The sequence below is a fragment of the Choloepus didactylus genome, chromosome 21, assembly GCF_015220235.1.
Source record: "Choloepus didactylus isolate mChoDid1 chromosome 21, mChoDid1.pri, whole genome shotgun sequence".
Taxonomy (NCBI): domain Eukaryota; kingdom Metazoa; phylum Chordata; class Mammalia; order Pilosa; family Megalonychidae; genus Choloepus; species Choloepus didactylus.
The window spans coordinates 7659118-7682911 of NC_051327.1; the positions used below are offsets into that span (position 1 = coordinate 7659118).

Below are 23794 nucleotides of genomic sequence, written 5' to 3' on the forward strand. Positions count from 1 at the left end.
ATTTTCTCAGCCTGCGCTCTGCCCATCCCCTTTCTATGTTCACCAGAACTCCAAAAAGCCTCTGCTTTTATTTTTGGGTTTTTTCTTGGTACTTAGAAATTTTCAAAATAAATTACTTAGTAATAAGAAATTATACATACCACATTTTTCCATTTTTCACAAGAACAATTTGAGAATGAGGACTATTTAAAAGAAACACTCAACTCTAAAAAGGGTGGTGGCGGTAACATTTTCCACTATAGAATAACTTCCTGCTCCCCTATACAATTAACATTGCTATTCTTCCATGATATAATTCAAGTGGAGAAACTCATCAGGAGCTTTTGCCGGGGCCAGGAGATGAAAAATAGAGATATTTTTTTACCTAGATAGCTAATTGTAAGCTCAGTTAACATCTTTCAGATGGACCCATAAAATCTGGCCAGAGTTTTGTTAAACATCTGCACACTGCAGAATTCCTTAGCCCATAGCCAGTTTTTGCCCATTGTCTTAAAGCTGGGCTCAGTCCCATCTGTGACTTTTCTCTGGGCTGTGATGGGTACTAGTCATCAAAGTCTAGAATGTCATCATAGGAGTAACCTCAGTAGCCTTTGGATGTGCAGGTGGTAAAAACCCAGCAAGAACACCAGGGTGCCAATGATCAGGAAGGGAAAGGCCCGGTCAGCCCCCTCTTTGCTGATGTAGCCAGCCAGCAGGAGGGAGCCTATGATAATGAGAAAGGTGCCAATCAAAAACAGCATGATGGCAAGCGCAATGGCCTTATAAGGAATCTTAGAAGGGCTTTTCTTAAACTGAAGGTCAATGTAGCCATTGTCTGTGCTGGAGAGCCTTGAGTATTTCACTTTACTACTGGGGATTCCAGTAGCCAGGTTGGTACGAGATGGCATCATAACAAGCTGACAGCTATAGTTGGAGCACTGCACCAGGCTGCCCATGCGTGGAGAGCTTGCCCATGGTTGGTAGCCAAGGCCTCCAAGGCTGCATGGCATGCCCCACCTAACCACCGTCCAGCCCACCAAGGTGTGTGTCACAGCCCAAGAGGGTCATACCAGTCCAGAGGCCAAAGAAGACAACATGCATTTTCTGATACGTGAACTTTTATTCAGGGCTTACTTACAGGGTGAGAAGTCATGGAGAGATCATGATGGCTCTCTCAGGCGGGGCAGGCATCACATTCACAGGGAAGACAACTGAGCAATGCAAAAAGGGGAGAAGGCCTTTTATAAGGGTTTAAGACAAAGGCCCTCCTAAGGGTGGGGGGAGCCTAGATGCAGGAACAGGTTACTTTGACCTGGGAGGTGGTGCAGGAAGGACTAGAATAGCACTTGAACATTACATTTTGCTTTTTTTGTGACACTAAAGTCACAAAAAAACCTGCTTGCATAAAGTTACATTTTAAGGTCAATTTACCCTTTGTTTCTTTACTGGCTTAGAAAGGCAATAGGTTAAACATTTAGCTGCCTAGGTCATGCAGACTGCTGTGCATCAAAGATCTGCAGGCCTGTTTTGCTCAGGCCACGGATTGCCACAGTGTGTATTCTTGATTCAGCATTCTTCATTTTACTAGAACCATCTAAAATTTTTCTCAAAGCTCAGAAGAAGATGGCTCTGCAGTTTTTGCTAATTGTCCATTGATTCTCTGTGGGTACAGAAACCTGGAGGGCCCTATGTCAACCTCTTGGTCAACCAGAAATCCAAGTACTTCTTTATTTATACATTTTTTTTAATTTTACATTTTTGGAAATATGATTTATAATAGCTACTTAGAAATTTTGTTTCTACTAAATCCAATATGTGGCCCTCTCAGAGGCAGTTTCTATTGACTATTTTACTGGGTTGCTTTTTCTATGAGTATTCTTTCTTTACAGGTCTTTTAAGTGTTGAAAACCATATTATAGAAAATACATTGTAAGAATTCTGGATTCTGTACATACAGCCTTATTAGATACTGTCATTACTATTTCCCAAAGTGAGTGTTCAAATTAACACTTCCATCAGTGTTTTATGAGAGTCCTCAAAGCTCTACATTTTCACCAAGACTCAGTAGTCTCCATCTTTTTAATTTTAGCTTTTTTGGTGAGTTTGTAATAATATCTTCCTGTGCATTTCACAGATTACTAATGGAGTTGACAAGCTTTGCTTTCTTTTTGCTTTATGTTTCAGGGAGGCATTTTGATGTCCATTTTATGAAATGCCTATTCAAGTGTTTTGACGATTTTCTATTGCATTGTCTGTCTTGATTAATGGTATGCATGATTTCTATATACATTTTTGTTATGCACCTTTTGCAGTTATGTATGTAGTAACAACATTTCCTCTGACTCTCTGGCTTGTCTTTTCATCCCTTAAATTGATTTTTAATATTAATATAGTTCAATGTATCATCTTTCTCCTTTAATGGTCAGCACTTTTGTATCTTCTTTAGGAAATTTTTAGTCCATTTATTTAATTTAGTCTCATTTTTATTATAATTTTTATTATCCTACTTATATCTGAAATTTGTTTTTACACATTGTATGGTTTGTGATAGGCATTAAGACATATGCTATTTATATATGTGAAATTGACCAGGCACCATTTATTGATGTAGGACAATGTCTTTGACTAGTTACTTCTATTTCTTTCTACTTTGATATTGTTTGAATTATTATTGCTGTTTTTTTGTTTTTTTGTTTTTTTGTTTTTTTGCACATTCCACACCCCAGAAAATACTGTCAGGTTTTATATTAGATTTCATTGAATATATAAATAAATTTAACTGACATCATTGCCTTATTGAGCCTCTCATCTATGAATCTGCATATATCATTTGATCTTGATATTTTCAGACTTTGGAGTTTCTTCCTTATTTCAAAATTAAAATATAATGGTCTTGGTATTTTCATGATATTTAATTGTTCATTAATATATTATTTTCAATTTTTGTTTTTATTTATAAATAGAATTGATATATATGTGACCTTTCTATAGTCATTTATTTATCCTAAACTTTGGATTTCTATATACTTAATTATATCATATGCAAATAATGACAATTTTGCTTTCTTACTTCAAATGTAATGCATTTTATTTCTTTTTTATTGATTTATTTCCTTCTTCAGGACTTTGGCACAATGTTGAATAGAAATTCTGATTGGAGGCATCCTGGTTTCATTCTAGGCTCAGGGGAAAATTTTCAGAAACTCACATAATGTTTGCTTTATTCACTTTGTCAATATTTAAGATGCCCTCAACTATTACTGCTTTCAGAGTTTTTTATCTTGAATGTGTTAGTTTATGCTCTGAAAATCTATTTTTTCTTAATTTATGTATTTTTGCAGTAAATATTGAATATTACATTGATTTTTTTTCAAATATTAGCTACTCTTATGTTTCTAGAGTATGACACCTTTGGCCATGAATATCCTTTTTATATATTGCTTCCTATAAATCTTTGCCCTGAATAACTGGGCATAACTTTAGTGAGTCTCACCCATGTTGTTTTACATGTCTACTTTTTCTTTTTAATGCTATGTAGTCTTCCATTATATGAATATAACAGAGTTTATTTATTGATTATCCTAACAATGAACAATTTTGTTGGTTCAAGTTTATGAATAAAGATGCCATGAGCATTTTGTTCATGTATTTTGATGTGGATTTATGCATTCCTATTTAGGTGGAAGTCCTGGTCATAATTTAGGCAGATGTTTGTCTTAATGCCAAACAGTTCTCCAATGTGGTGGTCACACTTTCACAAATGTTTCAGGAATGTGTGATTATAGACATTGAACATGTTTTATATGTTTATTGACTCTTTTGAATGACTTCCATTGGAAACTACCCCTTCTAATTCTGTACATTTTTAACCATCACATTGGTTTTTTTGGTTACTGAGTTGTAGTTGTTCTAGATATAAGTATTTTGTCAAATACACATAATATGAATTTTCTTCCATATTCAGTGGCTTGTCTTTATATTTTTAATGGTATATCTTAAGGAACAGTAGTACTCAATTTTAGCAAAGACTAATTCTTCCACTACTTTTATATTGAGCATTTGTGTGTCCTAATGAACAAACCCTTGACAACCCAAGCTCATGAAGACCTTGAAGTGTCTCACGTTTGTCTAGAGACACCATTCTTTCATCTTTAATATTGAGGTTTATGATCCATCTTGAGTCAGTCTTTTGTATTGTGTGAGGTGGAAGTCAAGTTTCATTTATTTTTTCAGTATGTATATGTGGCAACCCATGGCCTGAGCGAAAAACAGGCCTGCAGATCTTTGGTGCACAGCAGTCTGCCTGACCCAGGCAGCTAAATGTTTAACCTATTGTCTTTCTAAGCCAGTAAAGAGGAAAAGGGTAAAGTTGACTTTAAAATGTAACTTTATGCAAGCAGGCAGGAGGTGAGAGGCTCTTAGTCTCAAGAGCAAAATGTAATTGTTCAAGTGCTATTCTAGTCCTTCCTGCACCAGCCCTCAGGTCAGTTCCTGCGTCTATGCTCCCCCCACCCTTAGGAAGGCCTTTGTCTTAAACCCTTGTAAAAGGCTTTGTGTCCTCTTTGCATCCCTTGGTCATCTTCCCTGCGAATGTGATGCCTGCCAGGCCTGAAAGAGCCATCATGATCTCTCCACAACTTCTCACCCTGTAAGTAAGCCCTGAATAAAAGTTCATGTATCAGAAAATGCTCGTTGTCCTCGTTGGCCCTCTTGGGCTGTGACAGTACATCCAATAGCTCTAGCATCATTTATTGAAAAAACTGCCTTTCCTATCTGAATATCTGTGCCTCTACTGTGTAAGAAGTGATTGTATATGGGTGGATCTACTGCTGGACTTCCAATTCTTTTTCATTTGTTTATTTGTTGATCCTTGAACTAATATCACAATTTCTTAATTACTGTAGCTGAATATTGAGTCTTGAAATTTGGTAGAGTAAGTCATAGAACTTTGCTCACATTCTTCACATTTTCTTGGCTCTTTTAGGTAAATGCATATACAATTATAAGGTCATGTTGACATTTTCTGCACACACAAACAAATACACATATACATGCATAAAAGAATGGTAGAGATCTCAATTACGGTTTCAATGAATTTATTGATCAGATTGTGCACATTTATATTTGACAGTATTGAACTGCATATCCATGTGTGTAATAGATCATTATTTATTTATGTCTTCTGTAATTTATACTGCCAATATTTTATAATTTTCAGTTTAGAGGTCTTATATCCCTTTTGTTAGATTTATTTCTAGTTATTTGATGTGTTTTGATGCTGTTAAGTAGATATATTTAAAAATTTATTTTCCAATTACTTTCTGCCACCATATAGGAACTGACTTTAATATTTGCATATTGATCTTGCTAAACTGAGTTATCTCTTGTCATTCTTTTGAAGATACTTTTGTGTTCTCTACATGCAAAATTATATTCCAAGAAAAAATAATTTCTGTCATTCCATTATACTCTCTCTATCTTATTTTTCTGCAGTTTTATTATATATTTTGCATTTATTTTTCAGTTTGATTTACTTCAAAATATTTTAAAATTTGCATTTTGATTTCTCTTTCCTAATATGTGTGCATGGATTGTTTTAATGACTGTGTTGCCTAATTTCCAAGCTTTTGGAGATTTATTACTTGAATTTCTGTTGTCTATTTCAAGCTTAGTTCCACTGTGATAAGAAAATATACTCTATTGGACTTCATTTATTGAAATTTGTTCTATATGAAAATGTATAATCAAACATTTGCAAATGTTCCATGTGAATTTGAAAGAATAAGTTTTCTGTAGGTAGTCATATTTTTTGATTCATGTCAATCAGTTCAATTTTGCTATGATTTTATGTTTATTGGCCTGTTCTTTTTTCCTCTTAATGCTTAATTTTTCTGGTATTAATATAGTTATATAGCTTCCTTTAAGCGCATATTTGCATGGTGTAATTTCCATTTATTTTTTTTCTGTCTGTATCCTTATGTGTCATAAACATCATATATTTGAGTCATGCCTTTTGTGGTGGTTGTTTATTTTCTTAATCTAGTCCAGTGTTTCTCAACCTAGACAATTTGCCCTATACAGTATTTTTGACAGTGCCTGGAGACATTTTTACTGTCTAAAAAATGGAAATAGGTGTGCTTCCTGCATCTGCTATTAAGCATCCTACACTGCACAGATCAGTCCCTATGACAAAGAATCATCCAGTCCAAAATATCAGTAATACTGATGTTGAGGAATTCTGATCTATCTGAAAAAAGTTTTGGCATGTAATTGTCATAGCTTACTTACAGATACCACCTTCATCTCCCTGCTTAATTTATGTTTCCCTGTCTAAATTTTTTTCTTCCTTTCTGCATACTCTTGAAGTAATCAATGGCATATCATTAAAGTTGTTTCCTTTATTACATTTTTAACTACAAATTTTGATTGATTACTTTATTGATTGCTCTAGGAATACAATATACATCTTTAACTTATAAGAGGCTTTTCAAAATCAGTACTTTTACCACGTTTAACAGAAGAAGAAATTTACAAGAGTTTAATTCACTTATTCCCTTGCAACCTTTTTGCTCTTTCTGTCTTATATTTTGCTTCTCCATTTGTTCCCTTAGGGACTCATTTTTGATGTTGTTTTCATCAGTCAATATCTTTTACTATTTTGCAAATATTTATCCTTGTGGGTATTATTCTTTCTTCATTTCCCTGTTTCTGTCTGGGTTAATTTCCTTCAACTTAAAACTTCATTAGGTATTTTTTTTAAATGCTCTGCAAACAATAGAATCAATCAGTTTTGTTTGTTCATAATTCTTTCTTTAGCTATATATTTTTTATTTCTTTTCCTGTAGGTTAGAATTTTGAGTAAGCACTTTCATTCCTTTTAGACTTCTAAGATGTCATCCCCAGTGATGGAGTCTTTAAACATGCTATTCTGGCATCGAAGGACCTTCACACATGTAGTCCTAAATAACTTCTCAGCCTTATTTTCTACTACATTTGCTTAAAAATAACATGCTGGAGTCAAACTCATATGTTTTCTTGTCTTTAAATAAGCATTCCCATTTCTGATATTCTTCTGTTTCTTGTTTCTATAACAGCTTTTGCTCCATAACTACACCTCTTCAGGTTTGGAATACATAGTAACTGCACAATAAAAGTTCTAAATGGAAGTGTGCATGATGTTTTTTTATTTTTTGTCTATAGACTATTTTTCTAGTATACATTTAGATAAGCAAGCTTAAATACAAAATGGAAGATACACATTTGTACTTGAATGACAGCATTTTTAGAACAAAATAGTGTATTCTAAGAATATTAGGCCAAGAGAAATTTCAACTTTTCTTTGGGACACCAATGTATTTCATATATCCCTATTGCTAGAGTATTTTTTTTTAGTTTCTGTCAATGTCAATTCTTTGAAATACATTGTAAGCTCTTTCAGAAGATTGTCTAAGAGACTATATTGGAAAGTCTCCAATATCTTTGCAAGTTTAAGGCAGGTTAGCAAAATGATACACACAACTGAGTCAAGTGAGGGTTCTCTTCCACCATGTTGTCCTTTTTGCTGCATCTTTCACATCCTTATTCCTCAGGCTATAAATAAGTGGGTTCAGCATGGGGATTACCAGTGTATAAAACACAGCAGAGACCTTCTCCTGTTCCAGGGAATATTGGGAGCTTGGCTGGATGTAACTAAAGGTCACAGACCCATAGAAGAATGTCACAGCAGTCAGGTGGGAGGCACAGGTGGAGAAGGCTTTGCACCTCCCCTCAGCTGAATGGATTCTTTGAATAGCAATGATAATGCAGATATAAGAGACCATGATGATAATGAACGTGAACATTGCAATGACTCCAGAGAAGATCAAAAGCAGCAACTCATTGGTGTGAGCATCAGAGCAAGAGAGCCTCAGAAGAGGGGGAATGTCACAGAAATAATGATTTACAATGTTAGGGCCACAAAAGTCTAGTTTGAGCAAACCAATTGTGTGTGTCATGGAATTAACAAGCCCACCCATGTAAGATGTAAGGACCATCTGAATACAGACCCTTTGGGTCATAATGACTGTATACAACAAGGGATTAGCAATTGCCACATAGCGGTCATAAGCCATCATAGACAGAAGGATGCCCTCTGTGGTTACATACACTGCAAAAAAGAAACTCTGTAAAACACAGCCAGAAAATGTGCTAGATTTATATTCTGATAGAAAATTGACCAACATCTTAGGAGCAAAGACAGTGGAGTAACAAATGTCACAAAAAGAGAGGTTGCTAAGGAAGAAGTACATTGGAGTATGAAGTTGGGAATTCAACCAGATTAAGATGATCATCCCCCAGTTACCAACCAGTGTGATGAAATAAATAAGAGTAAAAAGCACAAAGAGAGGGATCTGCAAATTAGGATTTTCAGTTAAACCTATCAGAAGGAATTCCTTCACACCTGTATGATTCCAACCTCCCATGCATTCAACTTTACATAGCTTGTTTGTTGCAGAACAGGATGATAGTCACATGAAAAAGTTAGGATTTCTTCCATAAGCTATTATCCACAGTGTCACAAATCATTAAGACTTAAACTGTAGTTAGATGAAGAGAATAAATTAACTTCAGCTGTGGGCTATATGTGTGCTGTGTATACAGACTCAAACTTGTGGAACTAGGGATTATTTTATTCCATTTCTTGGTTTACACATCTGAAAAATGGGAAAAAATGAAACTCTGTAAGATCTCAAAACTATTAATTGGTAGAACTGACATTCAAACCCAGATACACCTGCTTCCAAACCTTTGCCTCATTCTGTGACACACAGAAACACTCTGCTTTCTTGGATACTGGCTAAGTAACATCCAGCAATAATGAATCTTCCAGTATCATGTGGCTAACCTATTTCTATTGTTTCATATCCATTTAAGCTCATGGTGCTGACTCCCATAATATGCAACCTCCCGTCCTTGCCAAGTTTCAGACTTCTGATTCATTTTAGTCCCATATTTGTACAGTTTTCCCCACTTGGAAGGACAACCATTAAGCCATCTGGAAGAGAGAAGAGGGAATAAAGAGACAGCAATCTTTTCACATGCTAATTTTTATTAAGTCCAGTTGAAGAAATAGCAGTGCTGTTTAACTTGATAGCCCTTCCCTTTTTCATCTTTTTATACCTTTGCTTTGCATTTTGTTTTTTTATCAATGTTCAAATAAACCCCAAAACCTAGTGCAGAGAAACATAAGGCACCAAAATCATATCAATCAGATATATACTGTTTTCAAACAATCAGACTGCCACTTATTTTCATTTACTTTTTCACAGGATATAATACTAATCCAGCCAATATTTATGATTAAATATTATAAATTAATTCATTAATGTTTATTTTCATTCATTTAGTAAATATGTGTATATACATGATGAAATTATCTGATAAGATATTTAAAGAAAACAAACTATATGAAAATGTTTTGTTTTCTGTAATTACTTATAATGTCAATTGCTGATTCTCTCCTTACTTTTAGAGGATGCCAAGAATGCAACAATGTATCTCACTAAAATCCAGAGAAGGAGAATGTCCTCTATTTACACTTTTCTGATTTCTCTAGATATTATTAGAAAAGGCTTATGGATATAAATTGCCACAAACTCTGATTCCTGCCTTATATAACATGTACTGGTTTATGCAAAACCCCTCCTGGGTTTTAACTCTATGAGTGTATAAATTTTTCCTGTTGTCTACCTTCCTCATATGCTTTTTCATATATAACTCTTTAAAGAAGAGATTACATATCTGTTTATCCATTCAGTGAACATGCCCTCAGCAAGGCACTATGTTAGGCATTATAGAAATCTCAAGAGAGTACATGAGCTCTGTCATGGAACTTGATGTCTATTGTAGTTGGAATTTATGTAACCCTGGAATTCAGCCTTTAAGGTATTGCTAAATGAAAACTAAATCTCATCCTGTAAGTATTGGCTCATCCCTCACAAATTGAGGTTATAAATTGGATATTTTATATCAGTGGCCTTGTGAAGCACAGTGAAACCAAGTCCAACTATATCCAAGGAAAAGAGAAAATAATTTGCTTGAAGTAGCATTGTTTTGTTTTCATTTGCTTTTTATTTTTTTTTTCTGTCAAGTAAATCACATTGGAAATAGGTAATCAAAAGTTTTTATAACCTGGAAATAAGCCTAACTTAAAAAAATAATTTAGAGCTGAAGGGACATTTGTGATTTGTGTATGTTTCTTAATGGCAACTGTTTTCTTCTTCTGGAGGGCTGCTTAGTGCCATGGGAACCTCACTGGAGCGTAATAGGACATGGAGGGTCTGATTTCCAAGATAGGTCTTCTTGCTGTATATTTTTCCTATCTACAAACAAACTAAAAAGGGAACAAAGACACTAGTGGATTAGTATAACCTTTCTAATTAATTTTAGAGAAATAGAGGAAAAAATATAGTTCCTGCCATTTTAACTGGCATAAGGTTTCAAACTGTGGATATATGAACTGGTGGATATGTCTCAACATCAGAGCACAGAGAAACAGTGCTCATTTGGAAGAGAAGAGGAAGAAGGGAGAGCACCAAGTTCACAGGGAAAAGGAAACATGTTCTAAATGTTGAAGCAATGAGGCTATATGCTTTTCAACTGCATAACATACTTTGATTGCGGGCACTGAAGAATAAATTAAAGTCATAAATGTAATAAGTAGATTTTAAAAAATCTAAAAGAAAGATAGGAAAGATGAGTATTAAGAGGTCATGGTACCAAGCAATATAAAGTACTAACAAGATCATTTTGGCATCAACAATGTAAATTCATTTTCTAATTTCAGAAAAGCAAGTCATAGCTGGAGGCAATGAGAATAAAATGCTCTATAAAGTCCTTGTCCGTACTAATGACTTATATGCACTGAATGTTATCATTTTTCTTGTTAAGAACCCATGCTATTAAATATAATTATTATCAGCATTAGTCCTAAGGAAGCCAAGGCAGTGAGAGATACATAGATAGGTTGGGATTCAAACCCAAGCAGTCTGGTTCCAGAAACCATGTCCTCAATCCCTCTGCTGTATGCTTGTTCTTATATTTCATCCAGTTTCTGTCATGTACTTGCCACCAACTTAGGTCCACCTTGATGCTCAGCAAGTCAAAGGACATCAGGACCACTAGCCAGACATTCTGCCCTCTGGGCCCTGCCAATTATTTCCTTATATGCATGGCTAATAAATGAAGGGGAAGGTGTTTTTAAGAAAAAATAGTTCAGGAAAATCTTATCTCATTTTCTTTACTTGTTGTGTTGCCACTTCTTAGATTTCCTGAATCCCTGTGGATTTTGACACTATAATCAAAGGACAGTATTTTTACAACTGATTTAACAGTTTCATAGGAGTATGGCCAGAAGTAATATTTCTAGTGATTTTCTCTGTCTGCTGAACTCATCAATACATACCAAAATAAGAATGTTTTTAAAAAATGAAATTCCATCACAGTAATTTATTTTTGACTTATGGTTCCAAAGTAACATGACAGAAATACAAATAACAGTAGTAGAGAAACAGGTTGGAAAAAAGGATGGTGATGAGGGAAATTAGAACATTAAAAGCAATTTCATTAAAATGAAATAGGGAACTCAGCCAAATGCCTATCAAAAGAATTAATGATTGTAAAAATTATGGCCCCTCCATAATGTGGGACAATAATTGTTAACCAAAACTGAAATAGCTCAGGATAGGCTCTCATGGAGCTTTGTCCACAAAATAACACTTTGCTAACATTATATTTATAAATTAATCTGATATAAAATGGCATGTGTAAATATTATAGTTCATGCATTGGTTCATGCTATTATAAAATATTATATGCAAATATATGTGTATCTGATTAAATTATTTTGAAATATTATGTGCCATATATCAATTCATAGTTATAAGAATTTGTAAATATATACATGCACATTCACTTTAAAACAGTATACAATGGATGGTTTGTGATTAAAAACTCTTTATAGGAAAAAAAGAAAAAAAATTTAAAAACACTCAAAACCCATAAAAATTAACAATTACATATTTTTAAAATAGGGGAAAAAGCACTATCAATAACAGCACAAACTCTTGCATACTGTAAGAGCCAAATCTAGAGTTTAGATAGTGTAATTAAAAACAATGTATACAAATGTGAAGGATATTTTATTCAGGCACAGGAGCATTGTAGTAAGAAGTAACAGCTTCTATCAAATAATAATGTGAACACTGGAAATCATGAGTTCACAAACATACACCAGTTTTGTAGACTGGATAGAGTGAATAACCCAAGGAAAGTAGAACATGATTTTTAAAATATTATCATTGGAATCACAAAACAAAATTAGGTCTAAATGATTGTCAAACACTATTATTATTTAAGAATGGGAAGATTTTCCTTATAATAGAGCTAAAATACATTACAATGATCATATATTCAATTTTTAAAGAATTGTCTGTAAATGCGCAAGTAAATTTAAGTCACTATTTAAACTAACTACTAAACTCTATAGAATGCACATGCACAAAAGACAATATTGTATCTAGGCATTATGTAAATATTGCCCTTCCACCCAAAATGAGAAGAGTACCTTGAGATATAAATTTACAACAGGTTAGGAAGTTGTGTTTTCTAGTAATTTGTAACCAATACTAAAATCATACAACTGCTACCAGATTATTTTAGTGTGAGAAATTTACAAATAAACCTGCATCTCCATTTCTTAAACATACTTACAGCCAGCAAAACCTAGAATAAGTGATTCTTCTAGCGAACAAGACCAAGGCTTCATGACTCTTAAAAGACTTCTTGTTCAGAGTAGAGGCTTTTACTTTTGGTCCCTTTTCTTTTGGGGACTCAAACTGTGGCTCATTGTGTGTGAATCTCAGATGTCCACAGGCTGGATGATTAGTACCCTTTCTGGTCTCTAGGGTGGAATTAATCATAGAGCTACAAGTTCTTGGAATTGTTTTTCAATAGATGCTTCTTCTTTTCCCTTTGTTAAAATGTAATTCTCTTTATAAATAAAACAATTTAAAAACTTTTGTTCTCTGCCACATAAACATCATGGGGGAAAAGGCACAATAGAGAGGAAAAATACAACTGCAGGAGCCAAAGAAATGTGCTTTGATCACATATTTAATCCTTAGACAAATAATTGAATATTCTAATGTGAAAAGCTAACTCATTTTCCTTCTTGAGAAATGGAAACAATCAAACATGTTCTACCTTTGTGACTGGATCATTAAGAAATTTACATATATGTTATATATAAATGTTATATATATATTATATATATAATGTTATGTATATAATGTTATATATATATGTTAATGTGTAACAACATACTCTGGAAAATTTAACAACCACTCACATTAAAGTTTTAAGAGATTATATACATTATATATATATCAATTTTATTATACTCCTTATACCCTATTTATATTAAAAACATATATGCTGTCATTCCATCTCAGAATTCAATGAGGACCATAGCTGTGGATCATGTCTTATAATTCCTTGGTAGCTTCCATTCTACTAAAACAGTAGTAAATTTATAATACAATGTAGAGATTGGGAATTTATTCCATAAAGATTTATCAGATTTTTTAATCTAATTTGATATATAGCTTTCTTCAATCATTCCAACAATGTACCCATTATATGTGTGATTGAGGAATGAGTATCTGACAGCTTTGTTAAATTCAGGTATTAACCCTTTATCCTGTCTTAGGTATTTTATATAAAAACAGGTTAAGTTTTAACATATGGAAAGAAATAAAATAACAAAAACTTATGTTAATCCAAATTGTACTAAACTTGGAGAGTTATTACAAAGTTTGCAGTTGTGAAGGTCCCAATAGAACATTAGAGCATCATTAGATACAAAAGGGAATATATTACCATGTAATAAGAGAACAAAACCATGTAATAAGAAAAACAAAGAAATTCAAAATCCAACAAGTGGATGAATGGAGTGAACTAAAACTTGAGAGGAGGGTTGCAGATTCAAAGCAGAAAAAAAAAATGATTAAATGCAATCCAAATCAATGTCAAATGCTGTAAACTGACCCCTTCATAATTTATGAAGTCACTGTTGTAACAACTACAAGGGGTCAGTGTCAAAGGCAAGAAGAAATTAATATATGCTAGCCAAACATTTCTTGGATGATAAAGATCTTTAGAGATGTAATCTTTGCTTTTCTTGATATGGTATAATTTTTTCCTAAACAAGTATTTTTGACCCTAAGGAGATTAGAATTAAGTACAGAAAAACCAGACTTAGAATAAACTCATAAACACTTATGATGTTATGACATAAGAGAGAATTTTGTAGATTAGAAGCTAGATTTCCTATCTCACACTCATAATTTTAAAATGGAAAAGCTTTTATAATTTACTTTAGGCTCAACATTTCAATCATATAAAGAATGATCTGTTATCCATTCAGGATTGAAAATTGAAAAAAAAAAAATAAGTGGAATTACCTACTCCATTCTTCCAATATGCCTTGCATTTTCCAACTTCTGTACCTTTGCCTGGTAAACTCTACTACCTAACTCATTTCCAGGGAACATCACACACTTTCTTTAACAGTTTCTTATAGATACTGGGCATATTCTACATAATTATACAAGCCTTTTACCAGAGTCACTTAGTCAGATTCTTGCTATGCCTTTCTCTAGTAGTGCTTAACAGAATGCCAGGCATATTGAGCTGTATAATAACTATTTATTAAACAAGGTGAACATAATTTTTATATTATTCTGTTCAATAATTTTATGGTTTTAGGTAGAAATAAATAATGGCTATGAAATTATAAATGTAAAGGTTGAATTAAGTTATGTGTGTACATGTGAATAATTAAATATTATGAATATGTATAAATAATGACTTGAATTCCAGAAAAAAATTAAGGAAAAATATGCAACAAAAGCAGAATATTCAACAGTATTCTGTACATGGATGCCAGCTCCCCACACCAGATGGCCCATGTAGACCAAATGTTGGTCCATAATTTCTGTGAAAATATATTCACTAGTGACTTGTGAAGTCACGTTTGTTAATATAGAAAGCCAGAAAGATAGGCTTTTCCTAAGAAATGATGGAGAAGTAAGGATTAACTTACCCAAGATTGATTCCGTGTAGTCTGCCTTCTTGCAAAACTGTGTGGAAACCAGCTGCAGTTCAGTGCTAAGGCAATAAGCCCTGGTTAAATGCTGAAGTGAGAGTCAGACTACAAGTTTTGATGTCATTACATTTTAACCTTGTCAAATGGATTCCTGATGAAGCCTTTGGCCACAGTCATATACTTGCAACACTAAGGCTTGGACCACAGGTTCTTCCTCTTGATCAGGGTGAGTCTGGTACTTTCCAACTGATAAATGTTAAAAAGTGACAAAATAACACCATAAACAAGGTCCCACCAGATGATACTCCTATTGTATCTAATCCCATTGTCCACCATAGAGGGACTTGTGCTTCTCTAATCATACGACATAAAGGTCTTGTAGTACTTGGATTAAGGTCCTTATTCCAAATGATGAAACCCAGCTATGCTGGGTTGCTATGTGATGGTCAAAGGGGGAAATGAGCACCTTATATTGTTCCTACCTCTGTGAAATTCCCATACACCCCCCCACCCCACCCCACCCCCCCAAAAAAAACTAGTCTTAATCCTAATAAATCATCCAGCATTGTGTTTGATTAGGCAGTTTTATAAGCAGGTTGTTTGGCTGGGCATCTGCAATTCCCTTCTAGAAGCAAATCAAGGAGCCAGAGACCCCCTAGGGCATGGAAAATGCCTAGTTAGGGCAGCATAACCACCCTTTCAAAGACTGTGATGGTGGATCACCAAATGATCATGGGGTCTAGCCATACAAAGTCCAATACTCTTGAGTGCTAGATTTCCAATGGAAACTATACCAAGGAGATGTGATCACCTGGGATTGTTTCATGGCTGTTTAATGGCTTTGGGTGAGTTGTCTAAAGGGGAGACCTCTGAAAGGAAGACCACAGTAGCACCTGATGAAATCATGAATGGTGATCAACTTCTATGTGAACCAAACTCTTTTCAGAGACAATCAGGTCCAAGTTGAATGGCAATTATACCCTAAAAATGACATTACATCACTTCTACCATCAGTGTTTCAAATACATCAAATCGAATGTACCAAATGGATTTTAATTGGAGGCATATCATATAACTCACTGGTTCAAACTACAGTTTAGTTTATTAATGAGAATTACATGGAAACCTGAATCCTGTCTATGGACTAAGTCATATGGAAATCGGGTGGCTTTCTCAAGAACATATGCAGGAAGTGGAAGAGTAACCCTGTATTAGTGAGGGTTTTACAAAATTTACCCAATTCTCCTCAGCCGTTTGAAAATGCAGTTGGGAAAAAATGTGAACCTTGATTTTATGCCCCTATGAAAAGTTCACTCTATCATCTTATCTGAGTAGCACTGAGCAAGTAGGCTACTTTCTTTGTCCTCCTCATGCTACTGTGGAATCCTGCCATGGCAAGGCATTGACAGAGGGCTGCATGCTCTGCTTAAATGAATGTAAATGGGCAAGTCTTCAAGAATTACCACACCTTTCTTTGTTATGTTTATTATCTTAAATATTCACAATTCTCTCCTTCAACAATATCAGGGATTATAGTCACTACCCTATTTAATTGAACAAGTATCAATCACTGATATAGTGGGGTAAAAAGCATGCACATCACCATTTTGGATGAGAAGAAAAAGCCTGCAAGTCACCATTTTGGATGAGAAGAGTATTATTAGAAGTAAGGGCTAACTTGTTTAAAACTAATCCCCTGATGGCTGCCTTCTGGTAAACTTCTATGAGAACTAGTGTTAAACAGCAAATTTTCTCATTGCCCCCCAAAAAGAAAAATAGGCAAATCAGAGTTGAATTTACAGATTACATTATTTTATTCAGGGCACCAAGTTTTGCTGGAACAAAGGAAGCCCAAGAAAATGTAAATTGGAAGTTGCTTCAATCATCTATGGATGGCAAATGATTTTTATGGTCATGAGAAGGAAGTTAGCGTAACTTTTAATTATTGGAGGAGCAGGTTTGGGGCAGGAGGGCTTTATTTATTTTTGGGTAAAATGTAATGTTCTAGGGGCTTGATTGGTTATCTGGGTCAGGCACCTTGGTGGGGATTTCAAATTCAAAATGATATCAAAGGTAACTCTAAAGGGAGCTCCAAGAAGTAGGGTAAAAATTTTTGACTCTGAGGAGTTCCATTATATGGTCTTATCAATTTCTCCCCTTTTGGACAGTCCCTCAGCTAGAAGGGCTTGACCAAAGATTTTGTTTTTCTCTCATTCACCACTAAAGTCTCTCATGTTTCATCATTGATTTCAGCAGTTAGCTGAAATTCAAGATTTTCATTGTCCCATTCATGATGGTTCTATAACCTTAGTTGTACCATTTGTAGAGTCATGTTACTGCATAGTAGCATGTAAGAGTTGAGAGATCAATGAATAAGAAAAATTATGAATATTATGATTAAGAAGATCACAAGTGCCTCTGTTAGAATATCTCTGAGCCAAGGTTCCCATGACCCTAGAAGCCAACCAAAAAGAGAGACCAATCAGATTTGGGAGCTGTGTAAGCTTATTTGGCAGCTTCTCTTGTGGAGACATGGAAGGTCACCTGGCTCAATAGATTATACATAGGGCCCATTTCCCAAAATCTGGAAGCCTGAAGGTGGGCTCCAGGATGGGAAAAGGCCAAAAGCTTTGCATGTCTGAAAACAGACTGCAATTTAGATGAGGGAATAGTCTCTGAGCTCCTGCTGGGCTTCTTCCTTGCTCCTGTCTCCCATCCCCACTATTTCCCATCTAGCCCCCAAAGAAATTGTCCCTTAAGACTAGAGATATGTAAATACACCTCATGGCTTTAGAAAAAAATGTACCCTCCCTTATATACCTGAAAACAGTCATGTAGGAAACTACCTTGTATGCTATAAAGACTTGTAAAAATGAGTAGAATAAAACTTTCTTTTGCATGAACACTGAGGACGGAGTGTGCTCCCCTTCTTTCACATTCTCTAGCATGGGCTTCTGTTGCCTCTATACCTTGGTAAACTTCTTTTTGACTACTTAAAACTACATGGCACTGGGTACCCACTAGAGAACACACACCTTCTTGGGAATTCAGAACATAGTCTAATGCCAATTGATTTTGCAGGGTCATTTAGTGAAGTTCCAATACTTCATCAGTTATTGAGCTGATGATATGCCCTAAGAGAGAGATAGATTTTTCTAATTTTAAAGCTACCTTTTCTAATACCATCCGTTATCTTAGTGTGCATCCTCCAGCACTTGGGAGAGCTGCTCCAGCATGAAGGTAAGCAATACCAGGAACAGAACACCGAGTAAGTTCAGCCTAGGTTAATGGTTTTCCATTATCCATTTAGAGCTCTCTATAGTTTGGCAATAGGTTCTTCATAAGTATCTGCAGAATGAGGAGAGGTCATAAATACCCTAAGTTTTTAATTTTCCCTTTTGGAAGCTTATTATAGATAGCCATTTGGGGAACAGTATAGGCTATATAACAGGAACCAACCCAGTTAATGCTAGTACTTTGTATGCATTGCCTCCACATACAAAATAATGTCCATGAAGAGGATGATAAGGATATTTATTAGTATTTAATACCTTTAAGCAATTGGGTGTAAACTCCAAAAAACAGTATCATAGCCATCATCATCTTCATTGTTAGCTGATATTTTGGTCCTATTTAATCAACAATTCCCTTTGCCTGACCAGTCCACCATGAATTTGTGCCTTGAGGGGAATAAGTTCTTAAATTATTAAGCCCTTGGGATGTCTGGAGAAAAGTGGTATCTCTAAAGAGGATCTTGCCCCTATACTATGCTCCTGTCTTATGAAAGGAAAAGGAATTTTGACACATCGAGATTGAACATTTACTATGCTCCACATGGGGTCATTTGTATCTGCCTGGTTTCTAAAAAGTACCATGTTCTTTGGGTTAAAGAGGTCACATCATAATTCCAGTCTTGGGGATACTTAAAGTGCAGTTAAGAGTCATTTCAAGAAGGAGATATATCAGATTGGGTATACCTGAAGTTTCCTGTGACAGCCAAATCTATAAGTGTAAAGGGGATGTTTATTAGAGGAATACTTGTTTTAGAACTAAGTGGGGAATGGGCACAGGTTCAGTAGTTACTCTGATTGGTTACATTTGGTGTATTTTGTATGCTAGAATGATGAAAGAAATGTGTTCAAGGTAAGAATACATAGGACAGAATAGGGAAAGAGGTGATAAAAGAAAGTCATGGTAAAGTTAAGATATTCTTGGGAATGGATTTTGGGCATTGCAACGGATATAGAATGAATAGCAGAATGTTTAGACAGATGATAAAAAGAAAAAAATGGAATAAGAAAAGCAAACCCAAGGAGAGATCTTGGGCATCATCTACTTGTTCTAATATCTTGGGTAGAAGCTGTCTACATCAGAGTCTGTCTATTTATGGAAACCTTGTGTTAACTTCAGCTTGAAGTTCAAAATGTGAGTGATTTCACAAGAGCTTAGAGTATGTTTCAATTGTGACCTGTGGACCCAGGAGACAATTCCTTGTGGTTTTAATGCTGTAGGGCTGTTAAATAAGATTTGATAAGGTCCTTTCCATCTGAGTTCTCAAGCAGTCTTTCATTACTGTCTCTTCTAGTGTACCAGGTCTCTAGGTTGAATATCCTATAAAGTCCAGTGTAGAGGAATCTTGGGAGAAGCAGCCTGGATCTGTGAATGGTGGAACTATAAGTTATGTAATTATTACCTTAAAATAATTAACAATTATTAATTGAAATAGATAGGGTTCCAGTATAATAGAAAAAATAATGAGCATCAAGGGTCTTCCCATTATGACTTCAAAGGGGCATAACTGATATTTTCCTGAGGGAATAGATCTTATGGCTATCAAAGCTAAGAGAAGAATCTTAGGCCATAGTAGAGAGAAAGATTCAGATAATTTAGATAATTTAAGTTTTAAGTTACCATTTGTTCTTTTTACCTTTCCTGATGATTGACAGTGGTAGGAGCACTGAAGCTTTGGGTTAATGGGTGAGAGCTTGCAAAATTCCTTGATTACTGTTCCAATGAAATGGGTGCCTCTATTGCTTAAAACAATAGCAGAAATTCCCCAGGCAGGGAAAAAATCTCTAATAGTTTTTAGCTGTTATAAGGGCAGTCATCTTATGATAAGGAAAGGCCTCTATCCATCCACAGAATGTACACACAATAACAAGGACATATTAATATCCCATAGAAGGGAGTCGGTGTATAAAGACCATTTTAAGATGTTCAAAGGGCCTTTTCAAACTGTGGCATCTGACCTTGTCCCATCTTTACCATTTTACCAAGGTTATGTAATTTACAGAAGGAACATGATTCATAAACTTTCCTTGCTTCTTGTTTAAAGTTCCCCCTGCTTTGTTTATAGTTGAAATGAGGGATTCTGAGCCATGATGGGTGCATTCATGTAAAATTTGGGGTATGGGCCAATTTAAGGACTCGGGTGCTACCAGGCAGCTATCCTGGAACTACCAGAGACCATCAGAGTAGAGGAAACACCCAGCTCTGAGCAAATTTTATTTTTCAATTTCAAGAACTGATTGTTAAATTTTACTCAGGGTACCTTGAAAATCCTCCTTAATCTTGTGTACAAGTTTTAAAGTCATAAGCTGTTGATCTGACATAGTGCTGCCCTTTTAGCATAAAGATCAGTCAGAGTATTTATTTACATTCTTTCATTTGTCTCCTTGAGTGAGTTTCTATTTTTATAATGGCTTTTCTTTTAGGAATCTTAGCACATCAGGGAGGTCATTTACTAGGAGTCCAATTTTTACGGGAGTCCCAGTAGATGTTATGAATCCCCTTTGCTTCCAAAGTGTACCAAATTCATGGACTACACCAAAGGCGTATCTACTATCTTTATAAAGGTTCACCCTCTAAGAGTCTGCCAATTTACAAACTCTGGTCAAAGCTATTTATTCAGCTATTAGGTCTGGCATAACATCCTGTAAGGGTTTATATTCAAGAGATTCCTGACAAGTAGTTATTGTATTGCCCCACCCCCCCAGTAGTTACCATTTCCAGTTTTGAGGTACGATCCTTCTATGAAAAGAATGAGATCCAAATTTTGAAGAGGATTGCCTCTAAGATCCATCCTAGGGGTAGAAAGTTCATAAATGCAGGACTAGCATCCATGGCATCATCTTCCTCCAGGTGAGGAAGGAGCATGAATGGATTGATGGATAGTTACAGGGAGAAGAGTCAGAAAAAGGATTTCATATGAGATCAGTCTATTAGAAGAAACGTGTTGGGTATTTTCAGTAAGAAGAAAAGTTTGTACTGCATGGAGGACCATTAAATGTAGGGGAGAGCCTAGAATCATGTTGGCTGAAGTCTCAACCAATTTGGGGGCTGGAGTGGAAGCCTAAGACAAGGTGAACAGGCCTTGGTAACTGGGTGGAGGTTTAGACAGGGATGAGCAATACAACTCTGCTTGTCCCCATGATTTTGAGTTAGGGCTCTAATTGCATTTCCATCTCTTTCATGTACAAAATAGAAAGAAAGTAGTACAATTTCAAAGTTCAGAGAAGGTGGCTATATTAAAAATGCCTTTAGTTTGATAAATGCCTTTTGTGCATCATCAGTCCAAGGGAAGGTGTGCCTTTTTGAGTCTGTTATGGACCCAAGAAGAGCCACGATCTTTTAACCCAATGTTGCTGGGTGGAACTTTTTGATTGAGTGTTTCTGTGGAGATGTGACTCATCCAACTGTAAGTGATACCTTTGACTGGGTTATTTCCATGGAGGTGTGGACCCTGCCCATTCTGGGTGGGTCTTGATTAATTCACTAAAGTACATAAGATATCTCAGGAGCCAATAGAGATGCTGATGCTTAGAGACACTTGGAGATGCAGAGAGAAAAATATTAGGAGATGCTAGCCCAGAATTTGCCCCAGAGAAGCTAAGACAGGACCCCCATGTGCTTAAATAGAAATGCCCTGGGAGAACAAGCAAAGATGCACAGAGGCTGAGAGAGAGAAGATAAGGAGAAAGCTATTTTGAAATCAGAACCTGGGTTCAAAGGACCAGCAGACACCAGCCACATGCCTTCCCAGCTAACAGTGGTGGTCCAGACACCACAGACCTTTCTTCAGTGAAGGTATCATCTTGTTGATGCCTTAGTCTGGACCCTTCTATGGTCTTAGAACTGTAACTTTGTAACTTAATAAATCCTCTTTATAAAAGCCAATCCATTCTTGGTAAGTTACTTAATGGCAGCATTAACAAACCAGAACAGTTTTGGTACTGAGAGTGGAGTGCTGCTGAGTTTGCAAATACCAAACATGTTGGAACAGATTTTTAAAAGGATAAGGGGAATATTCTGGAAGAATTGTGAGGAGCTTGATAGAAAAGTCCTAGATTGCTTTGAAGAGACTGTTAGTAGAAATGTGGACTCTAAAGATACTTCCGACAAGGCCTTAGACAGAAATGATGACTGTGTCATTGTCAACTGGAAGAAAGATTATTCTTGTTTTAAAGTGGCAGAGAATTTGGCAAAATTGAGTCAGTCCTGGTGTCAGATGGAAGGCAGAATTTCAAAATGATGTGCTGGGATACTGAAGCTGAAGAGATCTCCAAACTAAATGACAAAAATGCAGCTTAGCTTCTCCTTGCAGCTTACAGTAAAATGTGAGAGGAAAGAGATAAGCTGAGAACTGAACTCTTGGATACAAAGAAACCAGAAATTGGTGGTCTTGAAAACTCTGGACTTCCAGAAAGTGAAACCCCACAGGCTACAGCCCCACCCCCATGTGAGTATTTAACAAAACCTGGAACCAGCCAGACATTTCAGTACAAGCCAGGATTGGAAATGGAGTTATCCAGAAAGGATTTTTGGCAAGTCCAATTGTCTGATGGTTTTGACCCATGTGCTGCATGCCAAGCCAAGGAATATTCCGTGAAATCTGTACAGAGGGAACCACTGCCAGTTTGTACTAAAAGGGACAGAAAAGGTACAGATTGAAGGAAAAATTTCTTCAGAGAAGGCAGAACCATGGAAGCCAAGGTCTGAAGCCAAGTAATCTTGGGCAAGGAGAGCAGAGCAATCCATGCACTTGGAAAGGGTGAGTTTGCCCCAAAGGCAGAGGGTGGGCCCAACTTAACTCAAGGTAATCAAGGTCAGCTATTAACTAATGGTGAATCAAAGAGTCCTCTGGAATTTCAAGGAAGACTCCCTGAGTTTTGCATACTAATTTGCAACATAAATTACTTAATAAATCTCTACCTAGAGATTAATTGGTGCACTCTAACAGAGAAGAAATGGGTACCTTGTATGGGTCCTATAGTTACATTCAATGGGTGAGACAAAGGGATAATTTGTGGGTTGTTTGTAATTCTTAGCACATTAACAGTTTGTTCACTCTGAACAGGAAGTGCTAGAAATGTAGTAGGATAAATAGTTGAGAATGTGGACTCTCTATCAATGAAGAAAATTTGTTTCACCCCTTTAAATGTAATTTGTTTCCCCTTTTTCAACTAGTTCAGTTGAGCGGAGGAGGCCACATTCTCCCTTGGAACCTCTTCAGGATTTGTATGTTGGGACAAATGATTGACAGTGTTTCTTTTTTTTCCCGAAGGGCAGAACATTCTTTTGCCAATATCCCCTTTGTTTGCAATACCTACATATTACTTCATTACAATTATTGACTGGATGGGGCAGACAAACATTTAGTTTTTGATTTGC

The 23794-nt window shown here is 35.7% G+C and overlaps 2 protein-coding genes across 2 annotated transcripts; both read right to left on the bottom strand.

Moving 5' to 3' along the window:
• Nucleotides 1-566: 566 nt before the first annotated feature.
• LOC119518265 (transmembrane protein 230-like) lies at nucleotides 567-905 on the bottom strand. Its single transcript, XM_037815354.1, has one exon. It carries the CDS (start codon nucleotides 888-890, stop codon nucleotides 567-569), a length of 324 nt encoding a protein of 107 aa, XP_037671282.1. The 5' UTR covers nucleotides 891-905.
• A 6597-nt stretch (nucleotides 906-7502) lies between these two features.
• On the bottom strand, nucleotides 7503-8441 carry LOC119518076 (olfactory receptor 1052-like). Its single transcript, XM_037815153.1, has one exon. It carries the CDS (start codon nucleotides 8439-8441, stop codon nucleotides 7503-7505), a length of 939 nt encoding a protein of 312 aa, XP_037671081.1.
• Between the last annotated feature and the right edge of the window lie 15353 nt (nucleotides 8442-23794).